Here is a 22015-nt window from a genome sequence, read left to right on the forward strand (position 1 = left end):
AATTCCAATTGCTCATTGCTGGTAGGTGGGGATGAAAATGACCTTTGTACATACATGGTATCCTGTAACCTTGCTGTAATTGCTTATTAGTTCTAGGAGTTTTTTTGTCAGTTCTTTCAGATGTTCTATATAGGTGATCATGCCATCTGCAAACAAAGATAGTTTTATTTCTTCCTTCCCAATCTGTATCCACTTCTTTCCTTTTTTTGCTCTCTTGAATTAGCTAGAACTGAACATATGATGTTAAAAAGGATTTGTGAGAGAAGAGATCCTTGCCTTGTACCTGATCTTAATGGGCAAGCTTCAAGTTTCTCAATATTAAGTATAATGTTAGCTGTAAGTTTTTTGTAGATATTCTTTATCAAGTAGAGGAGGTGTCACTCTATTCCTAGTTTACAGAGAGGTTTTATTATGAATGGCAGTTGGATTTTGCCAAATGCTTTTAATGCATTATTCAATACAATCATGTGATTTTATATACAACAATCTTAAATATAAAATAAACCACAACAGTTGAAAATTCAAAATGACTAATATCTAAACAGTATCTTGTACTGGCAAGCATTTGATAAGTGTCAATGTACATTGCTTACAACAGAGATATTGGTACAATCTCCTTGTTGGGTATTTGGCAATATCTATCAAGATTTAAATATATTTTCCTTTGACTTAGCAACTCAATTGTTAGAAATTATGACAAAATACGCACATATTTACACAAAGATGCATGTCAAAGAGTGTTGTAATTAGCAATATAAGAGGAAAAACCAGAACTAACCCCAATATCCGTCAATGAGATATTGGCTAAATAAATTATGGTACACATGCGCAATGTGTTTCTTTATGGTATTTAAAGGAGTAAGATAAAAGCATATGTTGAACTGCACATTTGAAAAATATATTAATTTAATAAAACAAAGCACAACAACATGCATAAAATACTCATATTAGGAGATAATTGTGATTATATGGATGTGTGTGTAGAAAACTTCTGAAAGAGTGGGAGTGGAACTGAGTGACTTGAAGGAGCACACAATATGTACTCCTTTTTCTAGCATATGAAGTCATTCGCTTATCCACATGTTATTTTCATGAGTTTAAATTTTAAAAATAAAGAAAACACTAAAAATTGATATCACTAAAACAATCTTTATACAATATTTTCCTAACTTTTTATATTCAGCTAATAAACTATCATGTTTTTTCTCAGTTCCTTCAAAATAATAAATTACAACAATATAGAAATAGATTTCTACTTAGAAAAACAAGAATAATCATTATTGTTAATAGGCTATTTTTTTGTTTTGGGAGTTTTTTTCACTGAGGAAGATTTGCCCTGAGCTAACATCTGTTGCCAATCTTCTTCTATTTTTGGGGGGTGGCTGCCACAGCATGGCCACTGATGAGTGGTATAGGTCTGTGCCCAGGAACTAAACCCAGGCCACTAAAGCAGAGCACGCCGAACTTAACCACCAGGCCACATGGCCAGCAATAGGCTGTTAGTATTGTGTAAGGCTGTACCCTTATAGACAAAAGAATGAGATAGTCTTTTAATGTAAAAAACATCTATTTAGCCTGTGTAATTCTCTCTATTCCTACAATTCAGAAGTCTAAGTAATATAATTGCACTTTGAATCTTTGATTTTAATCATCATTACTTAAGGACATTGGTTTAGGAGACATTAAGGTCCATCTAAAGTACCTCTTCAAAAGTTACCTTCTAGGGCTGGCCCCATGACTGAGTGGTTAAGCTCATGCACTCCGCTTCAGTGGCCCAGGGTTTCATGTGATCTGATCCCAGGCATGGACATGGCACCGCTCATCAGGCCATGCTGAGGTGGTGTCTCATATAGCACGACCAGAGGCACTCATAACTAGAATATACAAGTATATACTGGGGGGATTTGGGGAAAGAAGAAGAAGAAAAAAAAAGAATATTGGCAACAGATGTTAGCTCAGGCGCCAATCTTTAAAAAAACAAGTTACGCTCTTCATGAATTACCCAGTTTTTCCTCTCTTCAAAAGCCTCCACTGTTCTCTTGTCTATTTTGGAAATTGTACTTCATCAAGCAATATTTGATTCTTCCTTTGTTGCAATTTTTTCCAATTCTTACTTTTTTCCTTGTATAAGAGACGTTCATAAAGCCAGAACTGTATGGCAGAGAAACCGGCTTACGTGTGAATGAGTTCCTTACATTCATTGTTCATAGTCAGCCATTGACTGAATTTCATCTATTCCCTGTGCCATTACAGCCTAAGCTTCTTGTGGCTGGCTGCCTTTTTCTATTGACTATCATAATTCAAACCTTGTTCTCACAGCTGAAACCTAGGTATCAGGAGATTTAGAAGTACACACAGAAGTACGTTAATTAAAATCTTTATACAAACTTCAAAGACAGTGTGTATGGCAAACAGAGCTGGAAAAGATTTCCACTCAGACCTGGTATTCCTTCCTCCTGATATAAGGAGGTTTCCTGCTAAGCAGAAGGAGCCTGCCAGCCTTTAGGCCCATTGGGGGAACGAAAGTGATATGAAAGGACAAGAGAGGACTTATCTACAGCCGATCATAAATTAGAGTATTCCAGGAGGCATTTAGGACTTGGGAATTGCTCTCATATATTTTGGACTTTTAGGTCTGAAGCCCCTCTTCTCTGGGCGTGGGGATTTGGGCAGTGGTAAACAATGTAAGCTAGAAAATCATTAAAGGCAGGGAATTTGTTCAAATTTTAGCCCCCTAACAACCTTCAGGAGAGCAAAGGTATGCCTACTTCCTTGCTATTATTTCCCTTTAAGCAGCTCTCACATTTTTCCCCAACATAAAAATGACACATTGTTCCCATTCTCTCCATTCTCAACTGGCAAAATCCCATAACTCCCTTTACTTGAAGTCTAAAGCAATCTTCAACTCTATCTCCTACAAGCACGACAGGAGTCAAGCAATTTTCTCAAATACCGTGTCAACTGCAACTCAGTCCTTAGCTATTAAACATCCAAACAAAGAGCTATAATAAAGTAGATAAAAAGAGTTTCTAACGTGCCATGGACACAATGATAAAATAGAATTTAATTCTTCCTCGGGCTGGGAGATGTGTGGGAGAAAGCTGAACAAAGATTTCTCAATAATTAATGTTTATGGAGTGCTTACATTGTGAAAAGTGCTTTACACAAATTATGTCTTTAATTCTCACAAAACAGAGAGAAAGAGACAGGATAATTATCATTTCCATCTTATAAACAAGAAAACTGAGTCTTGGGGACTTTAAAATATTCAAAGTGATTCCGCTACCAAGGGATGGAGACAGGCCTCGAAGCCAGCCAGTCTAGCTTCAAATTACATACCATTAACTAATACGCTAAAAGCCTCTTCAGAAATGGAGTATTTGCCAGAAAAACAGGAAAATAAATGGACAGAACATTTCACTAGGAAGAAAACTCAACATCACAAAAGTCTATGATTATAAAATGAACAACATATTCAGAAGCAAAAACAGTAGTAGCTAAGTCTTACATGATGCCAACTATGGATCAGCTACTGTTCTAACTATTTTTGTATATTAACTCATTAATTCTTAAAACAACATCATCAGAAACTACTATTTTTATCATTCCTACATTACAAAGGAAGAAACTGAAGCACAGAGAGTTTAAGTAACACGTCCAAGATCACACAGCTCAGTAGAGGTGGGTAGACTGTGAAGCCCAGCAGCCTGTCTCTGGCCTCTGTGTTCTGCAACATCACTCTACACAATGAGCTTCCTGCTGTGATAAAGCCGCAATGTGCCATGGGGGAAAGCTGCAGACAAGGCTGTAAAGCTACGTGGGCCTGGTTATAACGGACCATGCTGAGGGTATTGGACTTTAATCAACAGGTCCCCGATTTTCAACAGGAGTGGGAATAATATCATAATAATTACGATGTGCTGTGTATCTCAACAATATTGCCAATGTCTTATTTTATATTTCAGAAACATGCTTTTTGTTTGTGTAAAGTGGAACACCTAAAGTAAAACGATGAAAACCTCTAGATATACAGTCTAATGAATTCAATTTTCTTCTTATAAGCAATTCTCAGCTGGCTGGGGATTATACCCTCTTGAAGGTGACATGAGAATAACAGAACCTAAGAAGTGCATGGCAGCAAGAAAGAATGTGAGCTAAAATATGCTGAGAAACTGTACATCAGGCGATATTTATTCAGAGATTTTTATAAAGGAACATCAAGACTGTTGTACGATAAAATAGTTATCTCTAAAATGGTTAGAAGAATGTCTCATTTATATAACACGCTTTATAAACGTTGGTATGTTTCAGAAAAACATCACAACATAATAAGACTATAAATTCTGGAACCTCAATGGACAGCTTCAATGTCCAAGTCTACCACTTGAGCAAATTATGTAAATTCTGTGTGTCAGTTAAATGGTAAAATGCAGGTAATAACTGTGACCCAGTTCACCTCACATCATTGTTGTGAGATTGAATTAGTTATGTGTACATATGTATGTATGTATGTGTGCGTGTGTGTGAAGTTTAGCTATTATCTGTGTTTTAAAGTGGAATCTATGTTATACTAATTCACTATACAAAATACTATAGCCCATTTTTAAATTCAATTAACATTAAAAAGTAATTATAGCTCAATAAAAAATATATAAATAAGTAAAATAAAAGGTAAAGTTCTACTATTAAAAAAAGTAATGTAGGAGCCAGCTCCATGGCGTAGCGGTTAAGTTCAATGCGTTCTGCTTCAGCAGTCTGGGTTTTTGGGTTCAGATCAATGCATGGACCTACGCAACTTATCAGTCATGCTGTGGCTGCGATCCACATATAGAGTAGAGGAAGACTGGCAAAGATGTTAGCTGAGGGCTAATCTTCCCCAAGCGAAAAAAAAAAAAAAAGTAATGTAAACTATGGATTTGGGGTGATCATGTATCAATATAGCTTTATCAACTACAACAAATGTACCACCCTGGGGGGGAGTTGTTGATAATGAAGGAGCCTTTGCATGTGTGGGGCAGGGAGTATATGGGAAATCTCTGTACTTTCCACTCAATTTTCCTGTAAACCTAAAACTTGTTCTAAAAAATAAAGTCTCTTAAAAAAAAAAAGTGTTGCAAATCATCTGTATCCTAACTAAAAGAGATTTATGGAGAGCTGGGTATTTATAAAGTTATGTAAATATCTGTTAATAAATATGATTAAAATTCACTTACAATTATTATAAAAAAGAATATGTATATAAAAATGATAGATGAGATTTCAAATTCTAAATGTTTATATCTATCTGTCTATCTATCGATCACCTTTTTATATAACTAATGTCAGCAGAATACCCAGAATCTCTGAGCTTCATCTTTTGCTTCTATAAAATGGACATAATAATCTTTAGTATAAAACATAAGGCTTGCGGCAAAAACTAAATCAATTTTGAGGCCTTCCCAGTGGCATAGTGGTCAAGTCCACATGCTCCACGTCAGCAGCCCAGGGTTCAGGGGTTCAGATACTGGGCATGGACCTAGACACCACTCATCAAGCCATGCTGTGGCAGCATCCTACATACAAAATAGAGGACGACTGGCACAGATGTTAGCTCAGCGACAATCTTCTTCAAGCAAAAAGAGGAAGATTGACAAAAAAAGAGGAAGATGTAAGCTCAGGACCAATCTTCCTCACCAAAAACAAACAAAAACCAAATCAATTTAAGGCACTTAATAAAGAGGTTTGCATATATTAATTGTTCAATAAATGCTGAATTTCATTCTCCCTACAGATGTTAGTGCATTCATATAACACAGAAGCTAAATCTTAACATAAGTATAACAAGTATTATGTTAAAATAGTTATCATAAGCTCAATTCAGTTCAACAAATGTTTTTGGGACTCTACTATAACTTACGCCCTGTGATTGAATCTTCCCATAATAAACATTTCAACATTACAACAATGGAAATAGAAATGTCATAATCATGCATTTAATAATAATATAAAGAAATCTGTATCTTCTTTTAAATATGCTCATCAAATTATTAATTCCAAAACTGCATAATTGAAATAGTAGTCTCACCCTCTTTTCATATCTATTTTTGATAAGCAGCATTTTAAATTAGTTTCATCATTCTTTTATATAATGCCTTCTTAGGAGGCAAAACGCATTTCCTTATTGATTCCTTTGCAACCTTTGGTGTAAATGAAGCAGAAATTAACATGGCTAGTTTTGTCTTACAACTTCTTCCACCTACTTCGTCTTACTATGTCAAACCCTTTTTATGTTTTTAATATCAGCAGCATTGATTGGTGCCCGAAACACTGATCTAGAAATAGTGTTAATTATCTGCAGCTGCACAGGCAGCAAAGGGAGCAGAAAACACTGAGCTTCTCACTCACAATATACAAAAACAATGAAACAAAAAACTCTTAGCTAAAGCATCTCCAGAACTTTCCCCCCGGGGAACAATATAAAAATATGGGTCATACTCAAAGCCTGGCAAGACATCATACATTTTATATCACACCACCTAAATAATTGGTTATGTTACCATTTGGGAAAATGTGTTGCAGTTCAAGTTCTTTCTCATTGTTTATGGAACTATTTGGTTTTAACTCCTGATGATAATAGTAATAGGAAGGTAGCACAAGAACACAGGTATAGGCATGTTTGAGGCCAATTCTTCACAGGAAAAGCCATTAGGAGACAAATATCCAAATATATGACTTTGAACTTGACATATTTGGACAGTTTAAACTATCATCTACATTGGCAATAGTGGACAGAGCTAGTGCAAAACATACAATGAGCATCCTAATAAGGCTATTTCTCTGATTTCAGAAGACAATTATTGTTATTTAAAGCACTAAAGAAGGAGATATTTAGCAATTATTTCAGTTATTTACAAATCTCAGGCAAGGATCTACCAGTTTCTTTCAACTAGCTGTTATGGACTCATCTCTCCCTCATATTTTCATATCCTCTTCTCTTTTTTTTTTTCCTGGCAATAATTTATTTGTTCATTCATTCAATAAGTTTATTTTAAAATATTTGTTGATTGACTCCTATGCCCTTCTCAGACCATCTTCAACAAATAAGCACAAGGCACAGAGAAAACAACTTTTAGACTTAGATTATCTAGACTGACCAGTTCACTTGATCAAACTACTGAATTTTTTTCTCTAAATGTTCTACAAACAACAGTTATTTGAAAACACTCTTCAAAGAAAATATGCACTAGCCAATATGCCAAGTTCTGAGTATAAAGACTTTGACCCTACCTTCGTGAAACTTCCAGTCAACTGAAGGAGATTGATGTTGGACAGTTTATTACAAACATTGTGAGTATTACAGGATGAGAAGGTCAGGGTTCCAAGGAAATGGAGAAATGGGTGTGATACCTAGTTGGGCAGGTGTGGGAGATACCTAGGGAGACATCTTTGAAGATCAGATTCCCTCTGCAGAAGTAAATATTAAGTTCCATTTCTTTTCTCTTTTATGAGATCAAGGAAAGGAAAAATAAGTTGTTCCTTTAGATAAAAAAGCAGGAATTTCTCATCTAAACTATGTAAAGGGTCAAATTGGATGAACTTTTCTCTGCATTCTATACTCCATCCCCAAAATATACACACAACCCCTAAATTTAAGGGCTACATTATTTATGTTAGCCACTTTTATTGATCAAACTGCTTGGCAAACTCTCCTCTCCTTCCCTGAGTGTTGTATCAACATTCACTATGTACCGACATCCTTAAAGCAGGTAAAGTATATCAAATATTAATCTTAATATCAATTCTTCAGAAACTAGTTATTTATTTATTGAATATAGTGTGTATTGAGTGCAAATTTTAAAATAGTCCCCATCAGAAATAAAATAGGATTAAATATTCTTTACATAAAACACTTTAAAGTCCACCCACTTAAGTAGTCTCCCCCACTGGCCCAGCTCACCACTACACCAAAAGCAAAGCTGGCAATGGTTCTCTATTCAGGATGATTCCTCTGTTTAAGAAACATTTTAGCTATTGGTTTCTGAGAGTCTTTATCATGTTAAGAAAGTTTCTTGGGGCTGGCCCAGTGGTGTAGTGGTTACACTGGCAGGCTCTGCTTTCGTGGCCCAGGGTTTGAGGGTTTGGATCCCGGGAATGGACCCACACACTGCTTGTCAAGCCATGCTGTGGCAGCATCTCACAAATAAAATAGAGGAAGACTGGCTGGATGTTAGCTTAGGGACAATCTTCCTCAAGCAAAAGGAGGAAGACTTGAAACAGATGTTTAGCTCAGGGCCTATCTTTCTCACCAAAAAAAAAAGGAGGGGGGAGTTTCTTTTTGTCTGTAGTTGAGTCTATTTTGGTCTTTTTTTTTTTTTTTTTTTTGAGGCGTTTGATCCTGAGCAAAACTGTTGCCAATCTTCCTGTTTTTTGTTTTTTTTTCTCCCCAAAGCCCCAAGTACATAGTTGTATATCCTAGTTGTAGGTCATTCTAGTTCCGCTATGTGGGATGCCACCGCACCGTGGCTTGATGCGTGGTGTGTATGTTCGCACCCAGGATCTGAACCAGCAAACCCCAGGCCACCGAAACAGAGCACGTGAACTTAACTGCTGAGCCACAGGGCCAGCTCCCAAGTGTTTATTTACTAATAAGTTAGCAAAGCAGTGAGAAAGCGCAGTTGTGAAAGCATGGACTTTGGAGTCAATAAATATAGACTGGAATTGATGCTCGGAAAATTTCCAGCTGTGTGATCTTGAGTATGTTACTTTACTCTCTCGCGGCTTCAGCGTTCAGCAGTTGTTGAAAGGAGACATTCTTGCCCCAGGCAGGATATGAGCTGTGAGGTCTTTGGTTGCTCTTTGACTTGAGGTCAGGGGGCCAGGGGTGAAATGGCAGATGAGCCTTTTCAAAGGCGTTAAATGTGTATAGACGGAAACAGGGTCTCTGAAACTCATGAGAAAACCGTTTTTGCGTTTATGTGAAATGAATTGACTAAGTCTCTGTAACGTAGGTGAGGGATCATAAAAGAACTCATTTCAACACCATCCTCCTATTGATTTCTCAAGTAAAACTCTGCTCTCCCTTATCCCCCCATACATGTGTCCACATACTAACATTCTAAATGTTTGATGATTCATTAATAGGAATTCCAAGACATTCAGAAGCTTTTTGGAATCCTAAGGAAATAAATAGAAAAATAAAATTCTGGCGCAAAGTCTTGCTATCCCTTTATAAAACTAACATAGAGGTTGTGAGTGAGTGGGGATATATTACTGATAACTCTGCTTCAGCCTTCTGTGCCCTCCCAGGGTACACTGACCTTATAGAAATGCTATTTCCTGGAAGTCTTTTACACTTTACATCCCAAACCGTTGTTCCCTTCTCCCTCCTGTGTCTCACTTCTGCAAGCACCTTATCAGTATGCCATAATTCTTTGTCCCAAGTGAACTAATCCCCAGGCTCTCCCTCTTGGCTGCATTAGCCCGCCTTGGTACTTGAAATCTGCCACTATAGATTTGGCATTATGGAGCAAAGACTTCCCCTAATCCATCCCGCATGTAATAAAGGGCTCTATGCACGTGCTTTTATATTAATAAGGAACATCAAAGAAACTAAAATATTTGCTGTTTTCTAGAAATGCTACTTATGTTTTTATTCTCTAACATTCTCTAATATTCTTATTCTGTGTTTGTTGGTGTGTCTAAATAATAGAATTTAGATATAAGCACACTAAAGCCAAAATCCAATTAGTCTCTGAACTTAACCAAACAGAGAAATTCCCTTGCTCATTTGATGAAAAGCAAAACATGAATTAGGCCCACTATCACAGAAAAGAGTGTTCTTATAAAAAGAATTCCTTTAAAAGAAATAAAGGGAATGGATACACCTGCCTGCTTCAGTCAGTTACCCGCTGATTTTACTTTTGGTTGTAGCATGTTCCAATCCTTAAGACTCAGCATCAAGCTACACAGGCTATTTCTAAAATTACTGATCCGTCTCCAAATAGAGCCTACCTTACAGAAGCAGTGACGATCCTTATAAAAGATATTTAAAACTCTTTCTTCTCCTCTTGGAATTTTGTGTCAGCCTCCAGGGCCTGGACTAAAGAACTCCACAGGTAGAAGTGCTTTTTAAGAAGGTGTCCTGAAGTGTTCCAGGCCTATATCTCTATTTTCTGACTTTTCATCCTTTATTTATAAACATCAATCATTCATTTGTTTGGCCTTTAACTTTGTCTCCAATTCTCCCCTTAGGGAAATAGGATGTTTGAGTAGGCACAAGAGAAAATACTTAGAGGGTATCAAAATCGTACTTGTTCCTTAAACTTAAAAAAGGCTAAGTATGTAGATAGAACACTTTAATCCAATCTTCTGTAAATCCTCTTTATTTAATAATAAATGTCTAAATTCTATAATTCATAGTAATTCTGATAACAAAGTTTACCCCAAGTGAATCATAATTGTATTAACCAAGCTTCTGAAACTGTTTCCATAAAACTCTGGATAAACACTTAGCAGACATTGCCAAATATTTATACTCTGTAGCAATTCACGGTAAAGAGGACTGTTCAATCAGGAGGATTGAATGTAACAATGTTTACCTGTGTGTAAGCCGCCGGTGACTAACGCAGATGGCAGTCTGAGAATCCTGAGTAATGCATACTTTATGGCGACTGCATTTCATCTTTAAGCAAGGATCTTTAGCTGGATCTATAGCTGAAAAGAAAAAAGAGAGAGAGAGATTGAACAGAAAATATTAAAATAAGCTTCTGAACAATGGAGGTGTCCAATCCCACCAGACACAATTTGATCAAGGAATTTGCATAGCAGTTTAGCTGTAAATTTTCTTCACATTCTTCGTCCACTAAGAGATACTTCTGCTTCCCACAAAACTCAGAGTTAACAGATCGTTGCAGTTTAGTCTCATCTATTCCACTCAGAAGCTGAAATACACATACTCCTATGATCAAACAACATGTAATCAAAACAGAAACTTTAAGACCAAAACTCTATAGTAGCTGCTGCAGTCTAAGCAGTAAAGGTGGAGAAATACAGTTGGGGTATGTTACTATAATACTTCCATCAGTGGAGAATTATAATTTATACTTCTGCTTTCCCTAGATAAAGGCAAGTGGGTAGTGAAAAAAAGATGAAACCCCAAAAAATGTTAGTGGGCATTAATGAGTCTGTGGGATTGAAAAGTCTACAGCTGTACTTGGGACTGGCTGATTGTATCACGGCAAAAACTGAGACGTTGCATTTTTATTTTTCAATTGTTTGTGCCTGATATTTGAAACACCATCTTTCCAGACAAAACCTCTGTCTCAGTGACTGCCAACACAAAGATTGTGTCAGTTTTCGGTGCTATTTTAAGCAATAGTTTTATGGAGATGTAATTCACATACTATATAACTCATTGTTTTAATGTTTAAAATTCAGTGATTTTCAGTATCTTCACAGTTAAGAAACTATTATCCTAATCAATTTTACACCATTTTTATCACCTCAAAAAAATACCCATATCCTTTAGTTATCATCCCCATTCCCCCAACTTCCTCACAACCACCAAAACTAGGCACCCACTAATCCAAATTCTGTCTCTATAGATTTGCCTATTCTGGACATTTCATACAAATAAAGTCATACAATACGTGGTCTTTCGTAACTAGCTTCCTTTATTTGGAACGTTTTCGAGGTCCAATCACGTTGTCGCAAGCATCACTACTTCGTTCCTTTATGTTACTGAGTATCATTCCATTGTACAGATATGCCACATTTTACCTATCCATTCACTAGCTGATGGGAATTTTGGTGTCCACCTTTTGTTTATTATGAATAATGCTGCTACTGGTAATGCCCGTTGGTGATGGTTACTGATATTTTGTTGTAATTTATTATGAGCGGAAAGCCATAGAGGGAGTAGGCACAAATAAGGAAAACGTACTGAGTGTCCAGTTTGGGTACATGTCAAAATTGAGAGAAAGAACTCAAGAAAGATGCAAACTGAAAATAAAGTTCTAGTACAAATAGAAGAATGGAGCCAGGGTAACCAGAAGAATGTGCGTTTGGAATACACAGATGTATTTGGGAGGGCCCCGGGCTTTTCACTGGACGTGAAATGTGGATTTGAGCCAATCTTTTTTAGATCTTAAACCTAGGATAAACCAGAGCTAACATCTGGAGGAAAAATCAAATTTAGCTTTATGAATGTGTTAAGTGTTAAGCATATTTACTCAATCACCTAAATAAAGTGAATACATTTTGGTAATCAATGAATTCAATAAAATACAGATATAAACTATATATAGATGCATATATATAAACACATATATTCTTTTTTAAAAAATACAAAGTATATTTCTGCAAAACTCTTATTTGAGATTTCAAATAAGCATGATTTAAAACAAAGAATACTAACACATATAGTTGATAAAATTTTAACTAATAGACTTCTTATTTTATACCATGATAAAACAGTCACTATATTAAATGCATCTACTTGGAACACAAATGTTTCAATTTCCTCCATACTAAGGAAAATTTTTTTGACAAGTGATTATTAGATCAATTATAGCTTCTCTTAATTCCCAAGTAGTTTCAAAATTTAAGATAAGCTATGTTAACTTTATTCTCTATAAAATGTTAAATATACTTTGTTCCCTATGCAAATGAAAATTGCTAGGACATTCTAATTATACTATCACAGTTCAAATTGCCACTAATTAAAACAACTGTCTCATTGAACTACTGCACCTTAGAACTGTATGACTTCTTGTTGGAAAGCATAAAAGAAAAGCATACAATAACTGAGAAGCCATTAGAAATCTTTTAAACTATTTTTAATCTTTAGTTTATTTTGATTTTTAATTATTAATATCACTCTTAAATATTAATTAAAATTAAATAATTCTGCCTAACAATTAAACGATGTAATTGCACCTACCACTGTACCTTACATTCATATCTCATACACTCATTGTAAATGTATTTAATCCAGGACATATTATTCTGAAAAGGGAGTGTTTTCATTTTGAAATAAAACACTATAGTGCATATAAAATGACCAAGGTTGATCTAATCTAATTACACTTTAAATGCAGACTATTCATAATTATTTTCGGTCATTTCTTCCAGTTTTCTTTACCTTATGCAGCCTACATTAGATAATTTTTAAAACTTCCATGACATCCTTACATTCTACCTGCTTAATAAGAGAAATCAGAACTCAAAAATTAGTGTACAGCAAGAAAGGAATTATCAGAACAAACATAGCACACAAAACTGAATTTAATACACATCTTCCAAAACTTCTACATAAATGACCAAATAAAAGAGTAGCAGTATTTGTCAGGAGATGGAAAATATACCAGAAAGTGAACATGAAGATCAGAGGCATAGGATCTGCCATACAGAAAAGATCACTGTCTGTGTATGTGATTTTAACCATCTGTATTTTTGAGTATAACTCACATTGTTGGCAGCTTAAAAAGTATAAAACATCACACGCTGTAAATACAGATGCCTGAGATTTTATTCTTGAAACCATAACAATAACACAACCATCTTCCTTTTGGCTGAAGCCCATGGATTAGAAGCAATACTGTATCTTAAAGAGGCAGGGCATAAATTTATCTCCTCCCTCTGCTGCCATCTCCTTCTTTCCATCTTTTTTCAAATTAACATCTCCTATTCTATTCTGTATTACTGTATTTAAGTTTCTCTCAAGCATCCAGTAAAACTACTCTTAGAAAGGTTTCAGCTAATGCGTTTGAATTCATTTGGCCATGTCCTTTTCTTCCTCCTAATCTTTCTGATGGATGTGAACTAACCTGGGGACCTAACTAATATTGTTTTTTGCTTTGTTTTGCTTCAGAAAAAGCAGTCTATATTTCAAACAATTGCCTTATAATTTAGCCTTTGCATTTCATTTGTGTTGTAGAATTTCCCTCAGTCTTTCACCAGAATATTTGCTTTTTGGTCCAGAATTCCCCACTTACTGCCAGACCAAGGTAGGCTAGGAAGTATCCAGCCTGATCCAGCTGCTGATGGTGAAAGTAGCTGAGCCAATGTGGGTAGGCGAGAACAGAAAACAAATGAGACCAGAAAAACAAGTGTAGACAGGTACGTCAGTAAGAAAAGCTCTGACTCTTGAAGAGAAGTCCCAATGTAAGGGGAACTGCAAAGTAAGGACACATGACAGAGGTGACAGGTCAGGAAAACAAACATGGACAGTGACTGAAAGGGGCAGAATTCTCAATGGAGCAGAGGGATGGTCATCAGAATTCATATTTAGTGCAGGTAGTCTTGAAAGAAGGAAAGGTAAAAGAGTGGCTTCCCTAAGGTCCAAAATAGGTATTATTGTTAGTATCAAGAGCAGAAATAAGTTTAATAGAGAAGATTGGAACTCCTAATCTAGACAAGCTCACTTCTGGATTTTAATAGTGTTTTTCCACAAGAAGACCAGATTTTAGAAGATTAAATCCTAATGATTCTAGGCTCAAGCACTCCTAAATCATGCTGTGTATATATATATAGATAGATAGATAGATTTTTTTTCCTGTGAGGAAGATTGGCCCTGAGCTAACATCTGTTGCCAATCTTCCTTTTTTTGCCTGAGGAAGATGGTCCTTGAGTGCACATCTGTGCCTATCTTCCTCTACTTTGTACATGGGATGCTGCCACAGCATGGCTTGATGAGTGGAGCAAAGGTCTGTGCCTGGGAGCCAAACCTGTGAACCCCAGGCCACCAAAGCGGAGCATGTGAATTTAACTACGCCACTAGGCGAGCCCCTGCATATTATTTTTGGTGGAGTTGATGAACCAGTTACTTTAGCTCAGCCAATGCCAGAGAAAAGATTTCTTACATACTTGACAAATATAATAGAAAATTAACCTTCCCAATGTTGATTCAGATTTTTGAAAGACCAATGTAGTACAAACTAGTAATCTCTATGCCGCCTGTTAGGTTCATCTATAAAACAAAGAATTTGGACTAGGTGATCTCCAGATTCACATTCTTCTCTCGAAGTGGATTATTGCACTTTAGCAGACACTGTTGGGACTAGATACCCCACGCGGAATGGATTCTGCCCTCAACAGACTCAACATTTTTATTGGAAGAGAGTTGTAAAACTAGGTAATTAAAATAGATTGTTAAATGGAAATTATATACATATATATGTGTATGTGTATAAATATTCAGCTATGTGAAAATACACATACATACACAGAGGGACGAAGGGATCATATAATGGTGAATGGATGGATAATTAGAATGAGTAAAAGCTTAGGTATGTTTTGAAACATGTATAGTGAACAAAATGAAAGGAAACTCCAGTATAAGGAGATAGTATGAACAACATAAAAGTATAAAAAGGATGCCCTATTCCTGTAATGACAGATAGCTTAGGATCACTGAAATATAAAATGTGTGTGCTGCCTGCAAGTATTGTAAAAAAAAAAAAAAAAAAAAACAACACTGAAGAGACAGATGGCAGCTTCTCACCCTTTGGAGTTCTACCTTACAGGTAATGCCGTGTCACTGAATGATTTCAAGTTGGAGAGGGGCATAATTAAGTTTGTATAGGATAGAGATCACACACAAGAATTTGGAGATGCTCTGAAGGATATATGATAAGACAGGGAAACTAAATGTCCAAAAGAGAGAGGATAAGACTCTGCTGCAAGGGAATTGAGTATGAAGATGGTTATGGGAACAATGATGACTACAGAGCAAAATGGAAAAATGATTTTGAGAGGCTCAAGCATCAGTCAGTTTGAAAGATTTGCTGAGGCAACACACTTGAATCAACTGAATAAATTTCCAGGTCCTCCCTTCCACCATTTGTGGATTTTTTCTGTCAGCAATATTGCTGTAACCAATTTTCTTTTGATTAGTATTTGCCTGGTGAACTTTTCCCCCAATTCCTTTCATTTTAATTCTTAATTTTTATATTTTAAAGGTAGCTCTCAAGAACCTTTAGGTGGATTTATAAGCCCAATCTAAGATTATCACTTTTTCTGTTTCATCTACTGTGATTTTTTTCACATAATTACTCTATTTTCTATCACTTTATTTTCCATTGTATTTTCCATTTTGCATTGTATTTTCCATTTTGCAGTTTCTTTTTTTCTCCTTTGCTTTTCTTTCCTCTTTCCTGCCTCATAGCGTATTGATTGTATTTCATTTTGTACCTTTTTCCTTTCTGCTAGTTTGGAAGTTGTGAAATCTCTTTTAGTGATTTCCTTCAGATATTAACAGGCCCAGCTGGCACAAATGACTGAAAGTAACCATACTAGGACCTTAGAACACATTAACACCAAATCTTTGACATTCAAATTTATCACCATTTTCTATGAGTTACACCTCACTTTACCACCCCACCATTGCAAATTAGTCATTATTTTTATTATTTTTACTAACATAGCTAATTTAAAATAACCAAATGTACTAATTTCTTTGCCCATCATTGCTTCTTGCAATTCACTCTTCCTTTTGGGTTGTCTTGTATAATTTCCTTCTATTTGTTGAAGTATATCCTTTTGTAGTTTTTTCAACATGTGCAATTTGTGCTATACTTTTGATATTCTTTTCAGAATGTATCTTTATTTTCCAATCACTCTTAAAGCATAATTTAGCTCAGTCTGGAATTCTTATTGATAGTTACTTTCTCCTAGCCACAATAAAGATATTATTTTATGTTCTTTTGCTATCAAATGCTACTATTTAGTAATGCTCGCTGTTTGTAGTTCTCTGAAGGCAATCAGACTTTATCTCCTGGATTTTATAATATTTTCTTATCATCAAGATTCTGTGGGGCCAGCTCTGTGGTTGAGTCGTTAAGTTCACATGCTTCATTTCGGCAGCCCAGGGTTCACCAGTTTGGATCTTGGGTGCAGATCTACGCAGTGCTCATCAAGTCATGATGTGGTGGCATCCCACAAAGAAGAACTAGAATGACCTACAACTAGGATATACAACTATGTACTGGGGCCTTGGGGAGAAAAAAACAAAGAGGAAGATAGCAAAAGATCAAAAGATGTTAGCTCAGGGCCAAGCTTCCTCACCACAAAAAAAAAAAAAAAAAGAAGATTCTGCATTGTGGAATATTTATCTCCAACTATTATAGTAAATATGTAAGCAAATATGCCCTTCTGTTTTAAGTTCAGTTGGTAATATAAAGTATATTTAGGTGATAAAACAACTCTTTAGCAATTGGAAAAAAAATCAAGAAAACAAAGACTAAGATGGTCACTTGTGATTTAAGAGCAGGTGAACTGTGCCACTGAGAGTGGGGTTTTAATTTTGGAAAAATTTTGAAAAGTTGCAATATCACTAAATAGTACAATTTAATACAAATCAGCACTCACTTGGTATTTGCCTCTTTAAGCTCAACTGTGTGCTCTCACATAAAATAAAGTGACCAGTAACTACAACATGATTTAAAAACCTTCATGCTTCAACAATGAAGCATCAAATATGCTTTCGCTGTTCTTCCAACAACAGTACATTTCACTAGAACTCTGGGCTGTAAAACTATAGGAAGAAGTGGTTTTCTAGAGAATTTTTTAAAACTTGCCAGACATTACAATAAAAGGCTGTACAAGTGAGCAGCATGGGAAATAGAGCAAATGCTGACAGTTAATTAGACTTTTGACAGCCAGTTTTGTGGTGTTAAACGTGATTAAATGTGGCTGCAAGTCTTTGGAGTGACTTTCTTGGCTTCAGACCTTAATAGTACTTGAGTTATGTAAAATCCGTCCACTTTAAGTCTGATCCCCTGCTTACCAACACTGAATGTGGAGGTCTACACCATAAGCAGATTCAGATGCCATGTGGGATTAATGTATTTTATAATAAATTATAATGTCAAAATATCATAGTTTATTTCAATAATGTTTTATAAAGGTATATTAAATGTATCTGACTTCCATATGAATAAATCAAAGTTAATGGACACTCTAGATGCTACTACAAGCAGAATTTCACCCTCCAGCTCTTCTATGCTAAAGAATTGATGAAGATTTAAAATACCATTCTTTTCCCTTCTTTATTATTCTCTTTTTTTGTCCATACATCATATTGTCTTCCAAACTTCTTAAAGTGATAAATGCTAATAGTGTTTCTTTTACAAAATAGATGCATTCCAGCAAAATTGATTATACGTAAAAAGGTATCATTGTTACTGATTTCATTTTCTAATCTATTGTTTGCTATATAAAGATGGTGATACTGAATCCCCATCATAAAAATTTATATTTGGGATTTTCTTTCCAATATTAGAGCTGAGCAAACCTATGATTAGGTTCACACTTACTAAAAGGCTGCCTGAAATAGAACCATAAAGATAAGTCTTTACTAATACTGCAATCATGATTTGGCTTATTGAAATAATGTTTACCTTAGTTCCTTGATGATGCCACCTATTTTATATCTTAACATCTTCATATACATATTGAAGGAATTGGGCTAATTCTAAAATACAAAATAACATTTTCTATAATGTTGTGCTTTAACTGACCTGGGAGCTATTATACAAAAAATAAGAAATACAGTATTTTTAAAACTCAACCCTGAGCTGAAAAGTTGTTTATGTGAGTTTGCATGAATGAGTTAACTGCCTAGAATATTTTCAGACATACAGAAAGCATTATAGTTGGCAATTATCACTTGTATTTTTATTGATGGCCATTAAGGTTCTATAAAATCTCTTGTAATTTGCCAAGCAGCTCTTCTAAGCACCCTACCGGAGGATCTCTGACCAACTTCAAGTGACATTCTGCCTTTCTCAGCCCCCTCTTAGGGCACAGAATTACCTCCATGCAATAAAAGCCACTGATTAAACTCACTCCTTCCCTCAATAGACTCTTTTTCTATTTTTGCCTATTTAAAAGTAAAAGCAATAATTTCCGCATGAACTCTTTCTAAAAGAACAATGAAGCTAATCCTTAAAAGAGTAAAACAAGGCTTCTAAGCACAGACATATTTCCTCTGAAAGTGTGTCAAACACAGCTACCTTTAGATAGTTCACACACATGCACGCACACACACACAAATGTACATGAATAAACAAGGAATTGTATTATGACTATTTCATTTAACCTTAGTTGTGAATCAGGAGATATTCCCCTAATATCAGCTGTTCAATCTGATACAAAGGTAAAAGCACAGTAAGTTACCACTTCACCACTAGCAGAAATGTTACAATTTAAAACAATGACCATAAGAAGTGTTGGCAAGAGTGCAGATCAACTAACTCTAATCCATGGCTGCTGGGAGTATAAAATGGTAAAATCACTGTTATCAGTCCAGGTCCAATTAGGAGATGAGAGGCAATAAATTGATACTTGCACAAGCTCTTTGGAAAATAGTTTGGTGTTTTGTTATATAATAAACAATACCACATCTATGAATTTACCCAAGAAACATTTTTGAATGTTTATGAAAAGACTATTGCAAGAATTTTCAGAGAATCTTTAGTTATAAGAGCTAACCCAAATACCCACAGACGGATGAGTGAATAAACAGTCATACAACCAGAATACTACTCAGCAATAAAACAGACAAAGAACCCCACAAAACTCAAAACATGAAACATATAATAATGTTGGATAAATCTCAAAAACATATCAACCAAAAAATGGCAGGTGTAAGAGTATACACACATACTGTTCCATTTACATCAAACTCTAGGACAAGCCAAACTAAATTAAATAAAGTGAAAAGATCAGTGCAGTTCAGAAGAGTGATTGCCTGGATTGGGGGGGGGGGGGGAATTCGGGGCTGGAGTGAGGCAGAGCAGGCAGTCTGAGTAAGGCCTGGAGTGATGGAAATGTTCTTTATCTTGACTGAGGCAGCGTTAACTCAATTATCTGCATCCACCGAAACGTATCAACACGTACATTTTAAATTATTGCATTTTATTGTATGCAAATTATGCATCAATAAAAAGATAACTTCCTTTTTTTCTGAGGCTTTTTTTTTTTTAATCTTCATTTTCCATGAGAATATTTAAGGCCTTCTCAATCACCTATCTCAGGGCAGCAGAGTATACAACCAAAAATCAAAGATGACAGATTTTATCATTGAAATTTTGATACTAAAAATCAATTCTTCCTCCTCATCAATGGAGTATGTTCCTTTATAAGGTAAATACTGCACACTGCAGATAGGTCAAATTAATGAAAAACAAGTAATGACAGGAAAGAGAATGCAGAACTGGATCTCACTTTCTCAAATCTGTATTCAAATACTGTTGGCAATGTCGAGAAAAGACTGGATGTTACTACTGGAACTGAATACCCTAAAATGAGAAAGAGGTTTTACATATGCACAGACCTTTAAAACCAAGACTGTTTTATAGAACCAATGATAATACTGGCTGAAGTAACAAGTTAATAGAATTTATAACTAAGAACACTTTTTAATATAAATAGTAATCTTCAGAACATGTTTTGTGAGTTAAAGCTTTTCAACTGTTTTTCAAATATTCCTTTTTCAGGAGATTGATGCTTCTTTAACAGAACTGCAATTGCAACAAGACTATTTTAATAAAGCCATCATGGTAATCACCCTGGCAGGTAAATGAGCCTTAGGGATCTTTCTTAACCCTCAGTTTGTCATTTGCAATTAATATCATTGCTTACAAAAAACAATTCTTTGCAAAGTACTGATCTGACATTGTTAAATGAAGCTTTCACTGACTACCACCCACTTAGGTGTGATTAGATTAAAACCTCTAAGTTACCCAGGTAACTAATTCAAATGGTAGTGCATTTTCCGATACTCACAGCTCTTTCAGTCAGTATATTTTGTTACAGTTTAATCTGTACTTTACCCCAGTGCAAATGACAATTTCTAATTGCTATTTACTAGAGGACTGCATCTTTGGCATTGATCTACCAAATTGATGGTATGCAATATCTGGCAAGTTAATATCACAAAATACCTAATTCAGAAATCTAAAGACACTGGAAATTTTTTTTTTTAAGATTTTATTTTTTCCTTTTTCTCCCCAAAGCCCCCCAGTACATAGTTGTATATTCTTCGTTGTGGGTCCTTCTAGTTGTGGCATGTGGGACGCTGCCTCAGCGTGGTTTGATGAGCAGTGCCATGTCCGCACCCAGGATTCGAACCAACGAAACACTGGGCCACCTGCAGCAGAGCGCATGAACTTAACCACTCGGTCACGGGGCCAGCCCAAGACACTGGAAATTTTTGTTGACTAAGGTCTTTATACAAATATCCCAAACGTTCAAAAAGTATTTGTAGTCACTTTCTGGGGGTTGTAAATGGACAATACAATAGGATCCAATGAGGCCTGACTAAATCATTAGAGCAGAATCCAGTTCTAGTGACTGACATGAAAGCCCATATGGAATGAAAAGATGAGGCTCCATGTTCTATTCCAAACATGATGGAAGCAGCAGAGATGAAGGGCTGCGATGTTAACACTTCTAGCAGTTTTGATGTGAAATATTAGAAATGTATTTTTCTGACTAAGCTATTAAAAAATAAAAAGAACATGATTAGAACAATAACATATAACAACATGACAATGGAACTGAAACTCGGGAAATTCTAAGGTACTTCACAATTGATCAAATGGGAAATAAGGCTAAAGAAGATATGTATGTTGCTGTATATTATTGTTGAACTTTAAAACTTATATAATGCATACAATATTTCAAAAATTTCTAATTTGCATTACACTATTACCTTTTGGGATACAAGGCCTTCACTCTATTGTATGTAATTTTCCTGTGAAGAAACTAGGATGTGTTACTGTGAGATGCAAGAGGAAGGAGGTAGAAAATACTCCGTTTAAACATGCAATTTAATTGTTGTGAGAAATAGCTGGAGAAAAGTGTTTTCTAGATTCTAATGACATCATTGCTGGCCCTACTTAAGCATATTAACAATGAGCCTGACAGACTAAGATCATGGAACTATTCTGGGGTATGGAATGGATCTCTTTTAGACTAGCTATGTAGTAGAGAAAAGTTATGAAACAATGAAGGAATAAAAGAAAAGCTTTCT

General features: G+C 35.5%; 1 protein-coding gene across 3 annotated transcripts in view; it reads right to left on the minus strand.

Annotated features, from left to right (window-relative positions):
- Positions 1–22015, minus strand: part of SPOCK3 (SPARC (osteonectin), cwcv and kazal like domains proteoglycan 3) — a 468925-nt gene that overhangs the window by 237508 nt on the left and 209402 nt on the right. For all 3 annotated transcript variants that reach the window (XM_070505032.1, XM_014851442.3, XM_070505033.1), the window contains one exon: positions 10578–10692. In XM_070505032.1, coding sequence (XP_070361133.1) covers positions 10578–10692 — 115 coding nt within the window. The remainder of the gene's footprint in view (positions 1–10577; positions 10693–22015) is intronic.

The sequence above is a fragment of the Equus asinus genome, chromosome 3 (genome assembly GCF_041296235.1).
Source record: "Equus asinus isolate D_3611 breed Donkey chromosome 3, EquAss-T2T_v2, whole genome shotgun sequence".
Lineage (NCBI taxonomy): Eukaryota > Metazoa > Chordata > Mammalia > Perissodactyla > Equidae > Equus > Equus asinus.